At 33.8% G+C, this 18,716-nt stretch overlaps 1 protein-coding gene across 1 annotated transcript; it reads right to left on the reverse strand.

The window, feature by feature from the left end:
- Positions 1-1,976: 1,976 nt before the first annotated feature.
- LOC134241276 (sterile alpha motif domain-containing protein 9-like) lies at positions 1,977-10,604 on the reverse strand. Its single transcript, XM_062723338.1, has 6 exons — positions 10,464-10,604; positions 9,870-10,089; positions 8,927-9,006; positions 3,583-8,411; positions 3,282-3,395; positions 1,977-2,401 (listed from the first exon to the last, which is right to left on the reverse strand). Exons 2-5 carry the CDS (start codon positions 10,022-10,024, stop codon positions 3,297-3,299), a joined length of 5,163 nt encoding a protein of 1,720 aa, XP_062579322.1. The 5' UTR covers positions 10,025-10,089; positions 10,464-10,604; the 3' UTR covers positions 1,977-2,401; positions 3,282-3,296.
- Positions 10,605-18,716: the final 8,112 nt, after the last annotated feature.

Here is an 18,716-nt window from a genome sequence, read left to right on the forward strand (position 1 = left end):
ATGCACAAAATTCTGAAAAAAGAAGCGTCACTTTCCAAGAAATGTATCCCTGAATATTAACAAAAAATTAACCATTATCATTTCTTGGCACCATGCCAATATTTGTGCCCTCGGGACAGCCTTCTATATAGGGGTTTTACAAAAAAATTGATTCCAACTTAATTTTACGACTTAGTTCTATGAGAAAACATTGCCCTTTTATTAATATATTGTTTTTTTCTTTTTTACTTTTAAATATTGAAATTGTCATTTTTACACCAACTTTTTTGCATTTTCCCTTGAATATTGACCAAAATGAATTATTGGCTGTTACTAAAAATAGAAACAACCGATGCAAAAATAAACAACATATTTCTGACTCTCAATGGGTGTCCTTTAAGTTAATAATAAAAATTAGTTTGTTCTTGAGAGTGCCTACCAGAGCATTTTTCTATATATCTGCATGGTTTTCTCGTAGACAGGCTCTTAAATTTAATTACATGTATTTTCCTGTTTTTTTTAACTTATCGTCATCATTATCATAATTATTTGGTTGTTATGTATTTTTAAAATCTCGTTCAGTCTCTTTGTTTTGCTGGCTCACAAATTTTGGAATACATTTAAATCCCAAATTTGTACAAACGCCTAAGCTACACTTCAAACAGTTTACAAGTATAATTTTTTCTTTAACAAAAGATGTAAGTGTAAAAGCTAAATGCGTGTTTTACATTTTGCGTATGATTAATAGATATCGATATTTACAAATGTTTGAGAGTTAGGGCTATATACAAGCTTGCGACTTATAAGAAAGAACATTGAAGGGAACCCCATCCCACCCCACCGCCCTCCCTGCTAATTTCCTCAGTATCGGGATGATTCTCAATACAGTTTTAGAATAACTTGATCAAATTTATGTGTTAAGCCTGAAATCCTATTGACGGTGAATTTCCTAAAACTAAAAATACTGGAGCTAATATTTTGTCATTCGCGTTAATTTGTTGTCGCTGCATGTTAATTCTCATGTAGGAGGAAATTTTATAAATACCGTTCATTCTGACTTTGTGATCAGAATATGAATTTTACAATACTAGTGAAAATAAGTTGCTGGTCATCCTAGAATGTAATTAGTTAAATAATGAATAAAATTAAATACTGCATCTATGTCACAATTTAAATCTTGCATAATCCAAATGTAAATATATTGATACTTGTACTGTAAACGTGACTACGTCCAACATATAACGTTGTAGACATAAATAACGCCATAAACGCAACATTTTAACAATATATAAGCAATCTTTGAAATTATTGAGCAAAAAATCTAGCGAGAAGATATATTGATTTTTTAAAATATTTTTGATGTAACCTCTTCTTGACATTTTGAAATTACTTACTAAATCGTCTACGTCTTTAAAAAGTTATCTAACCTTTTTAAAAGAAACCATGTACACAAAATAGGCTTTAAAACGTCATTTTCCCATAAGTTTCAATATTAAATCGTAAAAAAAGTACTAAACACTATTCCACGATTACAGAACATAGCACTAAAACTACGTAGGCAAATTTAATAACAATTGCAGATAATACGTCGTAAATTCTAAGGAACATTTTATCAATTTTTCAGGATATGTTTTCTCGTAAGAATTTTTATGCAGTAAACCCGCAACCTACCTTGAATAATTCAGACAACTCTAATGTAAAAAACTAAGTACTGATCTGTTGCCACCTTAAATGAGTACTTATTCTTAAAAATGAGTAAACAATAATTGAAAACTCAAAATAATTCATAAATTGTCTTCACACAAATATTGAGAATGTCTAATTTATAAACACAAAAGCAAAAACAAAAATATCCAGCTTGATGTCCTACATAAATGCATTGCAAAACAATAAATTTGAAGAATCAGAGAAAAAATGCATACTGACTTAAGTACAATAAAATTTTCTTGTAAACCAAAAAATGAAATTAATAAAAATTAATTGTCATGGATCAACATGTCGGGGAGGAATTTTCATAAACCATATCTTACATATCACAACAATAAAATAATTATAAATGAAATACAAAGTTAGCAGCTTAAATGAGAAAATAATTTTTATCTTCAACACAGAACATAGAATTTTAGCCTCATAAGTTGATATAATGTTATGTACATGGTTATTTTTTTTAACTATTAAGAGACACTCGTTTACTTATCTTATTATTTGCACAATTTTGGTCTCAAGTTTAACTTCATTACAAATAATACAATTTGTTGCATAGTTCTCTGCTGCAGGGGAAATAAAGAACGTTTGTCTGTCTGTAACTTTATAAGACAAAATATAGAGTATAGTTTAGAGAAGTGTGATGTTTCGTCGCAAACGTGGTGGTGAACAAATATTTCTGCAGGGCATTCCAAAAGTAAACGGATATCACTGATGTCTGAAAAATAAAACTTCACAGAATTATTTCGCATTTACCTTCTCTTTCTTTGTACGTTTGATCACTAATTATTTTGTTTTATCCAATTTTGTGTTAGCTTACTTTAAAACAAGCAAGAACTAATTTAGATTAAAAGCTTACAAGGAAGCCACTAGAGGGTGCAGAAGTAGGACATTTTCCAGAATTTCTTTAATTCTGGTGGAATTTCATCATATTTGAGATACCTTTCTCTTCGGAAAACATAAAGCACAAGCTTGCCTATCTGAGATTTTTACATATACACTGCATCTGTTATTAGTGTATAAGAGATAAAAATTTGGTAGACAGGCAAGCTTGTGCTCTATGTTTTCCAAAACAAAATGTTCTGTGAAATTTGACGAAAATTTGCATAAAAATGAGAAAATTCGAAAATTGATCTATTTCCTGCCCTCACTGTGACCTCTATATATCGCACATCTTAGAACCAATACTCATTTTGTGGCAGGGGTGACAACAGGTTTTTATGGATAAACTGTTGGATCATTTTCGAAGACAATCAAAATTGGGGGGCAAATACTGGTTTTACCCTATCTTGTCCTTTTTCGCTTTGTTTAAATAGTAACGACGTAGTCCCTGTATTCATACGCCAGACAGACTTTAGTGACTAGGTCTTGTGTGTTATGTGTATTTATCACTAATTTCATAATGCTTTTTATTAGGGTCAAACAAAGTACTAGTAAATGTAAATATTTTTATATAGCAAACAGTTGTCCTGTGCAATAAATTTTAAATGTTTATATAACAATATTATAAATGAGAAAACTTATTAAAAGGTAAAGACAAACAAAAAGATATACTAGCTTATATTATGTAGAAGAAACTAGAACTCAGGTTAACTTACCACTTCAAATATATTTCAAGACTCAGCTGCTGTTCCAGACAGAAAATCATCTCGTCTTCTGATGAGTTCATCTCTCTCTTTCCTCAATTCCTCTTCCATCTGTATCTCCTCTCTCTATTTACACAAATAAATATTAAAATTAAGGAAATTTATTTTTAGTCTTGACACCTTATGATATTGAAATAACAAACTGATGGTATTTAATTTAATTCAACGAATACTGTGTATTAAAACTTTCTATTCGAGGGATTTTTTTTATCTACTAAACAAAAATGCATATCTTTATATAACATATGTATACCTCTCTGGACGTAACTTTAAGTTTCTTGAGTTCTTGAATTTTCTTTAATCTTTCATTTAGTTTTGTAAGTTTCTTTAGATATTCCTCATTTGTTATGACGTCACTGGAAACCTGTCGATGTTGTGCACCTCTGAAGAATAAACCAGATGATTTTGTTGTCCCGAACGTCTCTCTAGAGGTTGCATCAATGTTATCCTGTGAGACATCGAAAGCTTTTGGTCCTGACCAAGTGAAGCCCAGAAAAAAGAAAACTTTTTTGTTCCACAATGCTCTATTACTGATAGGAAGAGACGTAGGTATTGTTACATGGTTAACATTACCTAACGAACTTTTTAACGGCACTAATACTTCTATTCCGTTTGTTTTCAGGGTTCCCTGTATTCTTTGAAGTCTACTTCTGACAGCTGGTTTTTGCCATATAGAATCTCCACTGCGCAAATATCGAGATCCATATTCATCAATGAAAAGGTCCTCATAATACACGATTTCTGCAAATTTCAGACCTTTGCCTAAATAAAAGAATGTTGTTTCCCGTCTCTGATAAGGATTTATATCATCTTTTTGGCGTGTATACTTTTTGTTAAATGCAAGTTTCCACTTTTTTATTGCATCTTGAACTTGCTGCAAAGGACACATTTCATTTGCATAAACAGTTCTGTTTTCCGTTTGCCAATGAAAGAGAACTAAAAATAAATATGCCTCTAAATATATATGATTTTCCTTTTGTGAATTTGCCATATCATATGCTTGACTGGTCCACCTGAGGATATTTCTGAATTCTTTTTCTTGGCCTTGTCTATTCAGGTTTTTGATAAAACAAGCTCCAATTAAAGTTATCAAATCATGTAAAGAAATACAATGAGGCATAACTTTTTCAAGAATCAAACTTTCTATTGTTTGCAATGTTTGTCTTCCATCATCATCAGTTCGAAGATCAATCATATCTTTTAATGAGCTGCCGCTTAATTTTCGAATTCTTCGTCTTACAAATTCTATAGTTTGTTCTTCAGAGTCAAGAGCTGGTATGTCATTTGACTCTTCACCAAAATATTTGTCAAGATTTTCCTTTAGATCAAATAACATTTTTCTTTGATCAGGCATGCTTGATAGTAAGCCATTGTATTGCCAGGATTTTAGCTGCGAAATCTTTTCGTCTATGCATCTCATGACAAAACTTGTTCTGGCATAAAAGCTTTTGATGAAAGTAACAACCCACGGAAAGGAGCTTTGGAATGATTTAGGAACAAAATGTGGTTCAACTAAAAATCTTCGCAGTATCTCCATGTTATTTGTATCCGGGTAAAAATGTAGCAAATCAAGAAATGTGATAGTTGTTACAACTTCTGCAAAGTAGCCATTGTCATTATTTTTTGAGTAGTATTCTTTTTCACATGTTATTTGTTCCATTTTAAACTTTTCTATTGCTCCATAAACTAAACTAACAGCTCGCAGCACCTCTTCAGCACTAAGTATTGTACCATTCTGGGAACACTCCATATACATTTCCTTTAATCTGGTTTTGAAGATTTGACCGTAGGTGTCCCAAAGAAAAGAATTGTCGGGTTTTAATCCAGTAGCAATTTTAGCAAAATGTTCTGCCTTTTCCCAGTTTTTGTAGGTATAGTAAAGACGCGCAACCTGTTGTGCAACCATTGGATCTTTCAATAACTCAAAACCATACTCCAAAACCTGACCAGCCCTGTCTGCGTCTTCATGGGCAAGAATATCCATTATTAGTGGAGAAAATTTTTCCCTCTTTTGATCATCTAGTGATTGTCTTTTCTTGAGAATGTCTCGTACAACTTTATGTAAAACTTCCAGAGATTTGTTGTAGCATTGAAACATTGGTGATTTTAGAAAATCAAGCATCATTTTGCTAGTTTTCCATTTCAATTTATCTTGAATATATGTAAAAATTTCTTTAGCAAAAAGTTGATTTATAATATAAAGACCCTTCAGTTGGCCACTGTATTTCACATTAGCACTTCGGTTGATAAGTACTAAAAGTGACTGTGTGAGATGAACCTCCCAGCCTTTTCTTCTCATTTGAGAGACAATGCCATAACTCGATACTGTAGCAGATTGTTGCGATGCAAGTCCTGTGTCAGACATGAGTAAATCAAAAGCACTGACTGGGACAGGCTGGAAGTCAATGTCAAAACTGTTCATTAGCGAAAGATATCTAAGCAGACATTTCTCCTCTTCATTGTCAATATTGTCAACAAATTGTTTAATTATTTGTTCTCTGTAATGGGGGTTAAAGTTTTCTTTAAGAAGATTGAAAGACAATAGCAGTTGAGGATCTACGCCATTTTCATGCAAAAATTGTTTCTGGAGTTTGTCTCCCTTCTCTTGGAACCAGTCAAGTTCATTTTTCTCAAGTTCATGTCGAAGTTGAACTGATCCTTTGTTTACAAATGATGGTAAGTTTGGTTTTCTAATGCACAGGAGTAGCATACAAAACACTTGACATCTATCTTCATTTCTTCTTGATGCAATTCTAGCTCTGTTTTCAAGTTGAGCACAGAGTGTAATGACTTTTTCTTCATCGCTATTATCGATTAGAATAATAGGTGGTTTGGGTGTTTCTGATTCTTCGTAATTTCTAAGCTTCTCTATCTGTTCACATGTGAGCTCTGAAATTTTCTTCACAACAGCACATCTATACTCGTCTTTCAAATCCCATAGGACCTGCATTGCTGAAGTTGTTCCTCCTGCACCCGGTTGATGAAACAATTTTACTATGCTAACTTTGTTTTCGTCTTCATTTTCCGATTTTGAGCATGCAAGTTTTACCTTTTCTAGTAAGTTCGGGTGAATAGATCTTTTTACGACATGGTCTTCCCCAAACGAAAGATTCCACCATGTTACTGGCGCCCCTTTAAAGAAGTCTTCTTCTACAATCTTTCTTTGTTCTTTTCTTTTTTCCCTGTCATTCATTATTTCAGTGTCATTTTCACATTCATTCGCACTCAAGATTGATAAATCAAAAAGTTCACTCTTAAACTTTTCCCTCAAGTTACACAAAGGCCCTTTTGCTGTTGGGATTAAACATTTGGATTGTTTTTTCGCTCCTGTGACCGTTTTTATCATCAAATTAACATGTTTCCAGGGAATGCCTATAATGCATCGATATTCCAGTGCTTTTTTGTCCACACATTGACGATGAAGAAGTTCCTTTTTCCAGTGACTTGCAATTTCTTCACTTTCCGCCAAAAGTAGCCAATGCCCCTTGAACTTTGAAATTATTTCCTCTGCTGCATCTAAAAGAATGTCATAATTTTTCGAAAACAGTAAAAATATAACAATAGCTCTCCCTGGAGGTATTTCATCACTGAAGAACCTCACTGCTTCTTTGTAGCCTTCTATCCTCTCTTGTTTCCAAGCAAGCCTTTTTAATGGTTCCTTTAGTAACGGACTGTATCCATTACAAAATATCCATGGCTTAATTGAAGATGTCCTCAAATCATCCAACATATTACTGAAACTCTCTTTCTTGAATTCTTGAGAGTTTTTGTCAAAAGCATCTGTTGTTAATACCTTTAGGCATTGTTCTTGATCATTTTCAACAAACTGATACATTCCCTTGCTGTTTTCGTCGCAAAAATCAAAATCAAACACAACACTTGGATCAAGGTCATTCAAAAATTCGAAATTTTCCGGTACAAATTCATCACTCAAATTGCTGTCCAAAGGACTCAACAAAAGAACTGGATGTATTTCTTCCTTTACAGTTTCGAAGCCTGCAGAATACAAGTCAAGGAACTTCTGGCGTAGATTTTCTTTGAATTCAATATCAACTGGTTTCTCTTCATGAGTTTTCCTTTCCGTACTTATCTTTGATTTAATGGCCATGTAGTTCCGGATATCTTCAGCTGTTCCCATAATAGGTTCATTTGATCCTTTCTTAAATCTAAAAAATGCGGCCTTTTTCTTTGCATCATCGCCTTCGTTTTGTCGCAAGAAAAACACATTCTCTTCAGTAAAAATTGTACATGGAACGACATCTATCTCAACAACAAACAAATTGTCTTTGGAAAATTCCTGCATATCTTTTGCAAAAGTTACCGGAATGAATTGTGGCTGACGTATACATTTGCAGACAGTTTCGAAATCATCTTCGTAAAAAAATAATCTCAGTATATGGTAAAATCTTCTTATTATACGTTTTTTATCAACGGGAAAGCCAACAACAGATCCCTTGTAGTCCTCTTTAGTTTCAAAAGGAGCAACCCCAAAATGAATTGTTCCATTTCTGCGCTCATTTAGACATGCAGCAATGAAGGGCATGGCATTTGTTGCAATCCAATCAGGTATTTGTTGTTCGTCTATTTTCTCATTAATAAAGTAATGCAGGGGAATAAGGAGACTCTGGAGTGGAACATCGTCTGGAATCAATGCAGAATTCCACAAGTAGCTGTTGGATTCCTTTGGTTTGCATCCAAATTTTCTGAACGTTTCCCTATATTTTTCTGCTTTCAGTTGTCCTTGATTTGATTTTTCTTCACCAGGCTCTGAGTCAATACCTTCAACATTTTCTTCATAAATCAGTTCACCTTTTTCTTCCTTGTATTTCAGATCATCTCGAATCAAAATTATCTTTTTCCTTTTGCCAAATGTTAAACTTGGAAACAGTTCTACTGTTTCGTTCATTTTCAGATTCATGAAAATTTCTCCATTTACTTCTTCTTCAATAAGTATGTCCAGTAATGTGAGATCTAGTTGATGTTCTTTAAAGTATGGTTTTAAAACTTTACAAAGATCTTGAGAAGTTCTCTGGTGTAATGGTTGCTGTTTCTTGTTATTGTTTGGGGTCAGATGTGCCAAATCTTCATTTTAAGTAAAAAATATATATATAATTTTAAAATAGTAAAACGAAAGACAATATATATTTTTAAGAGTTTCTTATTAGATACATTACCTTTCCAAATGCACATTTTGGAGATCTTAAATAATTATCAGAGATCAAAAAACAGCATTTTTACCCAAAACATTTTTAAAAATATTTTGTTCTCGTCAGATATGTACTTTTATTTTTGAAAAGAAATATGATAAAACAGATTTTACGTATAATTAATAAGTAGAAACACAATAAAACGAAAGAAATTTTGTATACAATGTATATGTACCTTGGTATAGTCTAATTAATCTCATGATTAACTATATATTGAACCACAACTAACTGGATTAGTGTTTGAACATTGCTACTGATCGTGACAAAATTAACACCTTACAATTCCCCAATTTAAGTCAGTAGAAATAAGTACTAATCATCTTCAAAACGTTTATATCAAGCAGCAACAATCAATTTATCGGGAATAATAGCTAGGATATAATCCTTTACCTTTACAATCTTCACCTTCAAAGGAACCTTTTTCACCATCTCTTCTCTTCAAATACTGAAAGGCTGGCTTGGTAGTACTTCTGAAATAACTTCATCTTATGAAATATAATGAAGGAAAATATTTCTGATATCTCTATCTACTTTATTAAAGTTTTTTAACTATAGTTAGTTGGTCAGATAGTTTGATTTACTTTACCTCAGTAATTTGTGAGAATTGAAATAAATTTAGAATCTACAAGCTATTATCTAATTACAATTTGATTCAGATTTTAATTGTGTAGGAACAGAAAGAATACCATAGGCCACAACACTTGTTACTATTTGTCCTGCGCTCTTCATCGATGAAAATTATTTCAACAATATTCCCATCGCCAAAAAAAAATTCCCAGTTTAATACGTTTTTTTTTTATTTTTAAGATCAAAATAAAAGAGAAAATGAGTTATTAAAATCTTAAATGTTGTTGATAATTGCAAAATAATTTTCTGATATCAGAAATTCAAAATTTTGGTATAAAAAAATCTCGTTTATTTTCTGCTATCAGACGATGATTTTTTTTTAACTATCAAAAAATCATTTTGAAATATCAGAAAATACCATAAAAATATTAAAAAGGACCCCCATAAATTACAGGATTTTGAACAAGTATTAATATAGCTGTCACTTGTAATAAATTATCAAATGATTTCATTATCGTTTTTGCTAAATATCTTCCTGTTTAATGTGATTCCTAATTTAAAGAAATTGGAATCTCTTAAGCCAGGAAGTGTTGTTCCAAGTTTTTCTGAAGTTTATTGACAGTGAGTGTTTCCATAAATATAGTCAAAAATGATAAGTTAAAAAAAGACACTGCCTAAGTTATAGGACAACGGGCGAATGTTCATACTAGTTCGTTTGAGATATAAACATAATTAGACTTTATTGTTAAAAAAAATCTTTACATACCTGTTCCCTTTCTTCTTCTTTTTCTTTGCTTTCGGAAAAACTTTGGAAAGAACCATTTCAATTGTAGTCCAGTTGCCTTGCCAATCTTTCCCTGATGCTAAAAACCCAAACTCTACTTCTCGTTGAATTTCTTGCATTGAAATAGGAGCTGACATATCATCTGTGTCTAGGTATGCTTTTGTCAGAATACTTTCAATCTTGTTTTCAATTTCTCCTTGCTCTACATAAGTATATACAGATAATATTTATTTGATTGTTATTATGCTGTACAAGAAAAAAAAATTATGTTCCTTTGTTCTCCTGCCAAACAACTGAGCTTGTTTTCTGTTAAAAGCAGGCAAAAACAAATAACATCACGTAAAAGTGAAATATGTCATTTATTAAAATAATAAAATGACGGAAAAGTAAAACACAGTTAACAAAATGGGGGTCAGAAAAAGGGGGACTCTAGAGTACAACAAATGAAGTACTTAATGACTGAAACAAAGAACTCAATTTGCATGGTTTCTTCAAAACAAAATCATATTCTAAATTGATCGACTCACTGACTTGATTTGAATGAAATAAAAATATAATACTTATAGACGCCATTACCTTTCTCTATCAGGCTTTGGTCAACTTCTGTTTCTTTTATTGCTTTTGCCAGAAATTCATGGCCACTTTGCTCTAAAGCTATACAGAATGGTTGGAGACTGTTTTGTTTGTTTTGTATCACTCAAAGGAGACGTTCAACTTTTTCAGCTGATGTTTGCTCCAACAAAATGCGTTCGTAATCATCTGTGCAGATGATGTTAAACTGAATTAGATGATCCAATAGTTCGCTGGACTTCCCATGTAGAGTTATATGTTCCTTCAGAGAGACATAATTAAGGCGTATCTTGTGTTTTTCTTCACTGTTCATTCTGAGAGAACAATGAATAATGTTACCTGCAAAAAAAAATCTCAGTAAAATTATTGCTTAGACAGTCATTCTTCGATTTCGATTCCGTCATATACAACATGTAAATACCAGTACATTGACTGACTGAGAACCAGTGATTGGTATACTCTTACTGAATGGCGGCGGTTATAGCTTAGGGTATTCAAACACACTTGAATGGTAAAACTATTCCCAGAAACAGCTTAAAATATTCGCAAACTGACAATTTAGGTGCCGTTCAGAATGAAAGCGTCGACCCAGATTTTTTAACGAAGTATAAAGTAAGATATTTACCTAACCGACGTTCCTTTGTCTCGACGCGACTACTTCCTCCCTCTTTTTCTCTGGAAATTAAAACGAAAGTGCATTGATTTTTTCCATTTTAAATATCATGTGCTAATGCTGTATTTTGAATTCCTGACTTATAGATGAAAATTTCTTTGACAAAATGTTTCAACTTCAAGGCAATTTCTGTAAACTTCATAAATCTGATTGTTTCAACTGAAATCATACCTCAGCCTTTTCCGTTAAGTTTTTAAAAAGGGGAATTTTAATAGAGAACCCCAATCACATAAAGAAATGCCAAGGAAAACTCCAGAGAGAAGCAGACGTCACACGTGTTGAATATTTCATCTTTATAGCAGAAAAACGAAAAAAAAAATATTTGGCGGTCTTATTTTAATGAGCATTTGAAAAAAAGGAAATCGGGGTATCAAGTGGCCATTTAGGCACTTCAGTAAATTCAAGTGTTTCAGAGACATGAATTGCCTGTTATCTTACTTTTAAGCAAAAACATTGTGTTTTTAAGAGGTGCCTTGTTTGTTTCGTATTATAAATCTTCATAATTCTTTAGTCTTTATTAAAATGTTTTTGACCAGATCCATTTCAATTATAACCTGTTTTCTTTTTGTTTCGTGACTAAGTTTTCAAGTCTAAATGATATCTTTATAGATCCTACTGGCTATCTACATGTAGAATCGATCAGTTGGATAACATTGTATAGAATAATTTAAAAGAAGTTAACAGTAAGACTAATCATAACTTCTGTGTTTTGAGAAAAAAGATTTTAAGGATCTTTTCCGATATCTCTTACCACTTATGCAATTCGGAAATCGCCTATATACATTTGTATTTCGGTCTTGTTCTAGCCCCCTCTCCATGTAATCTTGTACTCTTCGTTGCTACTGGTTTATCCGTCTGTGAAAAAGATTTTTAAAAGATAACATTAAATTTTCATTTATTCCTAGTTATTTTACTTTGAACAATCTCAAATCCCATTTATCCAAAGATACTTTTTTGCAATTCGTTTATTTGCATTTAGAAACTAGAGGTACTGTGAGTAATAAACCCACGCCTCTCATGTATGGTTATAAATTTAAAGGCAATTTCATGATCCTATAAATAAGTGTCAAATCAAAAATTAAAAAAATAGGAGGTATGCGATGGAATTATGTATAATGAAGAATCTATGAAAGAAACATTAAATTTTATTCAGCGGTATGGGAGGAGTTGCGGGTTAGAGATGGGTACCTTCAAAACTGCCGTGCTTATGTTTTACTCTGGGAAATATATGTCCGATCAAAAAGTGAAACAAGATGTGCACAATGGCAATATGTAACAAAGATTCTGTTAAAGACTCAACAAAATTCATTTATATAGTGGTAAAAGAGGAGTTGCGGATAAGAGATGTGTACCCCAAAGCGTAAAGGACGGACAGACAGGCGTACAGACATACCGATAACTATATACCCTCCCGCTTTTCAAGCGGGCAAGGGGGGGGGTATATAACAAGAGGCCCATGGGCCACATCGTTCACCTGAGCAATATGTCTAGAAAAAACAGAAATCAGTTTATTATTGAAAAGTTTAAACCCAATAGTGGTCCCAATCCTTAAAAAGGAAAGGGTATGATTTGAACAAAATTGAATCTGCACTAACTAAGGATGCATGCATATTTTTTTGACTACCTGTGGCTTTATTGCCCTTTACATTTGAACTTACACTGTGGCCCCGCCCTACCCCCAGGGGTCACGACTTGAACAAAATTGAATCTACACTACCTGAGAATGCTTCCACATGAATAGGACTAATCATGGCTTTGCTATTCTTGAAAAGATTTTTAAAGATTTTTCCTATAGAATAGAATTTATTTCCAGTCATGGTCCCACTGGGGGCATAACACAGATACAAGCATAATATCATATAAAATAGAGACAATGTACACAATAAAAAGATTAAACCAATTTTACCATGTTGGTGTGCAAATAATTATAAATACAATGTAGTAATGTTCAAAAATCATACACAATATTTTGATATGAATTGACTTATTAATCTTAAGATTTACTCATTTTCATTTGTAAAAAGCCATACTAGCTTCTCATTTATGAACATAATAAAAAGATGTATTTCTATTTTTATATATTTCTATGTAAAACTTTGATCGGCCATTCTGGCCCTGACCTATCCCCAGGGGTCATGATTTGAACAAACCTGAATCTCCAATACCTGAGGATGCTTCCATAAAAATATGATCATTCATGCCTTTGCTATTCTTGAGAAGAAGATTTTTATAGAATTTCCCTATATATTTCTATGTAAAATTTTGATCGGCCATTGTGGCCCTGCCCTACCTCCAGGGGTCATGATTTGAACAAAGCTGAATCTACACTACCTGAGGATGCTTCCATATAAATATGATCATTCATATTCTTGAGGATGCTTCCCTAAAAGTTTCATCTTTCCATGCAAAGTGGTTCTTGAGAAGAAGATTTTTAAAGAATTTTCCTATATATTTCTATGTTAATCTTTGATCGGCCATTGTGCCCCCCCCCCCTCTACCTCCGGGGGTCATGATTTGAACAAATTGAATCTACACTACCTAAGGATGCTTCCCTATAACTTTCATCTTTCCTGGCAAGGTGGTTCTTGAGAAGAAGATTTTTAAAACATACCATCAAATTTTCACTATTTCTCAATTAACTCCCTTTAAATAAGGGCGTGGCCCTTCATTTGAACAAACTTGAATCCCCTTCACCTAAAGATACGTTGTGCCAAGTTTGGTTGAAATTGGCACAGTGGTTCTTAAATTGAGAAGAAGTCGAAAATGTGAAAAGTTAACGACGACGACGACAACGACAGACAACGGACAAATTTTGATCAGAAAAGCTCACTTGAGCCTTCGGTTCAGGTGAGCTAAAAAAAAACTCAGAAGTATTCACAAGTGAGCAAACTTCTGGGAATATCTAGTGATTTCAGAGAGGTGCATATACTATCGTATTTACCGTAAAACTGATCCTTGTAATTTTTGATTTATTTTTATCGTTATTCTAAATTGTAATTCTTTTTATTTTTAGAATTATTAATTAAAAATATTTATTAACTTTTTATCTATTAATTGCGAAATGATGTGTATGATTTAAGAGCATACATTGAAATGACGCCTGTCCATTCCCCTCTCTGCATCATTTTTTAAAAACAAGAGGCCCATGGGCCACATCGCACACCTGAGCACTGTGGCTAGGAAAAAGTAGCAATTGGTTTATTATTGAAAAGTTTAAATCCAAAAATAGTCCCATGACCAATCATGGCTTTGCTATTCTTGAGAAGATGATTTTTTTCAGAATTTTCCCATATATTTCTATGTAAAACTGTGGTCGGCCATTTTAGCTCCGCCCTACCCCCGGGGGTCATGATTTGAACAAACTTGAATCTACACTAGCTGAGGATACTTCCATATAAATATGATCAATTATGGCTTTGCTATTATTAAGAAGAAGATTTTTAAAAGAATCTTCCTATATATTTCTATGTAAAATTGTGAACAAATTTGTCTGCTTCCATATAAATATGATTTTGGCTTTGCCCTTTTAAAGAATTTTCCCTACCCCTGGGGGTCATGATTTGAACAAACTTGAATCTTCACTACTTGAGGATGCTTCCATATAAATATGATCAATCATAGCTTTTATATTTAAAGAATTTTTCTATATATTTCTATGTAAAACTGTGGTCTGCCATTGTGGCCCCGCCCTACCCCCGGGGGTCATGATTTGAACACACTTGAATCTACACTTCCTGAGGATGCTTCCATATAAATATGATCAATCATGGCTTTGCTATTCTTGAGAAGAAGATTTAATTTAAAGAATTTTCCTATATATTTCTATGTAAAACTTTGGTCGGCCATTTTGGCCTCGCCCTACCCCCGGGAGTCATGATTTGAACTTGAATCTACACTACCTGAGGATGCTTTCATATAAATATGATCATTAATGCCTTTGCTATTCTTGAGATGATTTTTTAAGAATTTTCCTATAATTTTCTATGTAAAACTTTGGTCGGCCATTTTGGCCCCGCCCTACCCCCGGGGGTCATGATTTGAACAAACTTGAATCTACACTACCTGAGGATGTTTCCACGTAAGTTTCATCTTTCCTGGCACAGTGGTTCTTGAGAAGAAGATTTTTAAAACATACCACCAAATTTTCATTAATTCCCAATTATCTCCCCTTGAATGAGGGCGTGGCCCTTCATTTGAACAAACTTGAATCCCCCTAACCCAAGGATGCTTTGTGGCAAGTTTGGTTGAAATTGGCCCAGCGGTTCTTGAGAAGAAGTCGAAAATGTGAAAAGTTTACAGACGGACAGACAGACAGACAGACGGACGATGGACAAAATGTGATCAGAAAAGCTCCTTGAGCTTTCAGCTCAGGTAAGCTAAAAATGATGTAGACGTTTTTGCGTACAAAGTAACGAACGTACCCCTGGCTAAGCGCTTGGAAAATAAACTGCTCAAGGCATAAGGCAACCAATTTCTACCGAGACACATTTGTCATCAAGCCCTCCCTTGAATCCAAGGTGTGCGGTATCTTCATCAGCTTCCTCCATAGTTACTTGATCAAACAACCAGAATCCAATTCAGTGCAGGAACCAGTATATATAGAGATCTGCATATTCTTGATTTGAGAAAGAATGATTCAAATGTACTGTCCAAGGAATATTATACGACAAAAAATCAGTAATGAAACCTGCAACCTGCAACGGGTCTGGGTCTTGGATAGATTAAAGGACAATTCTGAAGCATGTGGCAGTATCAACTCATGGAATTCTCAACAGAAAAGTTTGTACTTTGCAGCTTCTTCAAGAGCACAGGCTCAAACTGTACTAGGTAATATGCGACCAGGTGCAAATAGAACATATAAGGAGCTGTGTGACGCATTTGAGTCAAGATTTGCACCTGCAATTTATCAAACTGAACTCTAACGAGCTATGCTTTGAGAAAAGCGTAAAAACCAAGTGAATCTTTGTCAGAACTTGGTGAAAGCATTCGGCGATTGGCACACCTCGTTTATCCAACGGCTCCAAGAGATGTTACTGTGAAGATAACCAAAGATCAGTTTGTAGACACCAGTTTTGATATGCGCCTTTACCTTCATCAGTCACTACCAAAATCATTAAACGATGCCGTACCTTTTGCTGTGGAAATAGAGGCCTTCTGTAGAGCAGAACGCCAGAGAAGATGAAAAGGTTGATATGTCAGGAACACAAGCAATAACCCGATGCTTAGGTAACACGACTCTGTTGTCAAGGATTGAGTGGTTTAACGTCCCTCTCGAGAATTTTTCACACAAGGAACAATAAAGGCAATTGAGGGATGAAATGCAAGCTTCTCTTCAAGATTTAGAAAAGAAAATTGCTAATGTCTCGCCAAAAGAACCACCCGCCACTTCAAGTTCTTTAAGCAAGCAAGGCAAGTTTCCTTTCAAATGCCATAATTGCGGAAGAAAATGTCATAAAATGATCAAGACTGTTTTGTGAATAACAGTCAGATGAATCTCAGATGGGAAAATCAAACTTGAAGAATTTGACCAGTCTGAAGGAAAATAGATTCCCAGAATATGAATGGTTCGATTGTATCTATCACAACCTTGCTGAAAGTTGACCAGGGCAACTCTGACTTTTGTACAAGATCAGTTGTTTACTAAAATAGACAAATCTGGGAAAATTGTAACTATTTTCAACAGTTACATAGAGAACTTTGGGTGCTGATGGTGCTGCTCTAACTGTAATAAGGGAAATAATTATTCCACATTAAACTTGGTTCTCAGGAATTTGAGACTCGGGCAGTAATAGCAAAAATCAAAGCAGATTGGCATTTTAGGACTAGATTTTTACAAGCAAATCATTCTCTTGTCAACGTATGTAAGACCAATATGAGGCGCCGTTTTGGTATTTACCGCCAAAAAGTGATACAAGGATCCATAACATAAGGTATTGAATAAATCCTGGACTAAAATACAGGTGAAAACTGGGCAGTCGGAATTTTCTTGCTTCCATTGGAAACCTTAGATAGTCTACGGCGGATTCATTATTTATTGTTGTAAGAAAAACAAATATGCGATATCACCAATTCGAATTGGTGATGTAACCGATTTAAATTGAATGGATGATATCACCTATTCGAATAGGTGATATTACTTTTTCGAATATGTAATATCACATACTCATTTCCATTAGTTGATATCACTAATTTGAAAAGGTAACATCACCTATTCGAGTAAGTGATTAAAGCGATATCACCTATTCGAATAGGTGATATCACTTTTTGCCAGTAAATACCAAAACGGTGCCTCATACAGCAAAATACACGTTCATGGGATAGAACATAATTAGAAATACAAGGAAATATTGGTTGCTTTTGCGTGTGTCTGTGTGAAACCATATGCATTCCTCCCAGAAGCAAAATGTTATGTCTAGGTCAAGTTTTGGACCTGCCAAAATTACCACAGATGCCATAGACCATTTGCTCTGGAAGCCCCGAAATGTGTCAAATAATAAAGTAAAATAGGGGTGCACAGTTGCATTATGTAATCAAGAATCTGTGAAAGTATCACCGATTTTGGAAACTTGTTGATTCAAGATTAATTCAAATGTTTGATAACAATACTAAAAAATACACATGTACACTCAAAACAGTTTTAGTTCACTTCAAAAGTTTTACTATGCGTTTCTTTTTCCTTCCAGTGTATTTTAATCTGTGCAAGAGGCCCACGGGCCTTATACAGTTTAAACCAGAGGCCGTGAAATTCACAGTTTTGAAAGAGGCACCATTGTTTATCATAACCATACACTAATTACCATGCTTACTTTGGTTACTTAATACCCAGAGGTAGATCAGAGTAACAAAGACAAAATGCATTTCCACTTTATAACCAGTTGTGCACCCCACCCAAGGAACCACTGACCCTGGGGGCACATATTTCAAAATTCTGGAAATTTTATCATAAATTTTATTTATCATAAATGGTTGATTAATACTAAAAATCAGATTTCAAAGCATTAATTTATTTTCAGACTATGTAATAGTCACACCCCACCCAAAGTACCCTGACCCAGGGGCCCTGAAATTAACCATTTTGGAAGAGGCACCTTTCAGCATCATTAATATGTACTAAGAACATTGGCATAATAACCAGGAGCAAAGGAAAAGGTTTTTGAAGAATTCATGCATTTCCACTATATAATCATTAGAGCCCCGCCCCTAACACCAAAACCTTGACCCTCCTGAAATTCAAAATATATATCATAACTATGTACATAGTTCATTGGTGTAATACTCAGGAGCAGAAGAGAATATTTCAAAAGAATTTATGCATTTTCTCTATATAACACTAACACCAAAACCCCTGACCCTGGGGCCATGAAATTCACAATTTTTGAAGAGGCACTCTTATTCAACATAACTATGTACTTGGTTACAGGTTAGTTTGTTTAATACCCAGGAGCAGAGAAGATGATTTTCAAAGAATTTATGCATTTTTACTATATAATTAATAGAGCCCCGCCCTAACACAAGAACATAAAGACAGATGCTCGAGATTTAGATGCAAACTAGGCCTCCTTAGATCCTGACCTTTCACTTGGCGA

This window comes from Saccostrea cucullata, unplaced genomic scaffold (genome assembly GCF_032062105.1).
Source record: "Saccostrea cucullata isolate Sc308-1 unplaced genomic scaffold, CSIRO_AGI_Scuc_v1 ctg222, whole genome shotgun sequence".
NCBI classification, from domain to species: domain Eukaryota; kingdom Metazoa; phylum Mollusca; class Bivalvia; order Ostreida; family Ostreidae; genus Saccostrea; species Saccostrea cuccullata.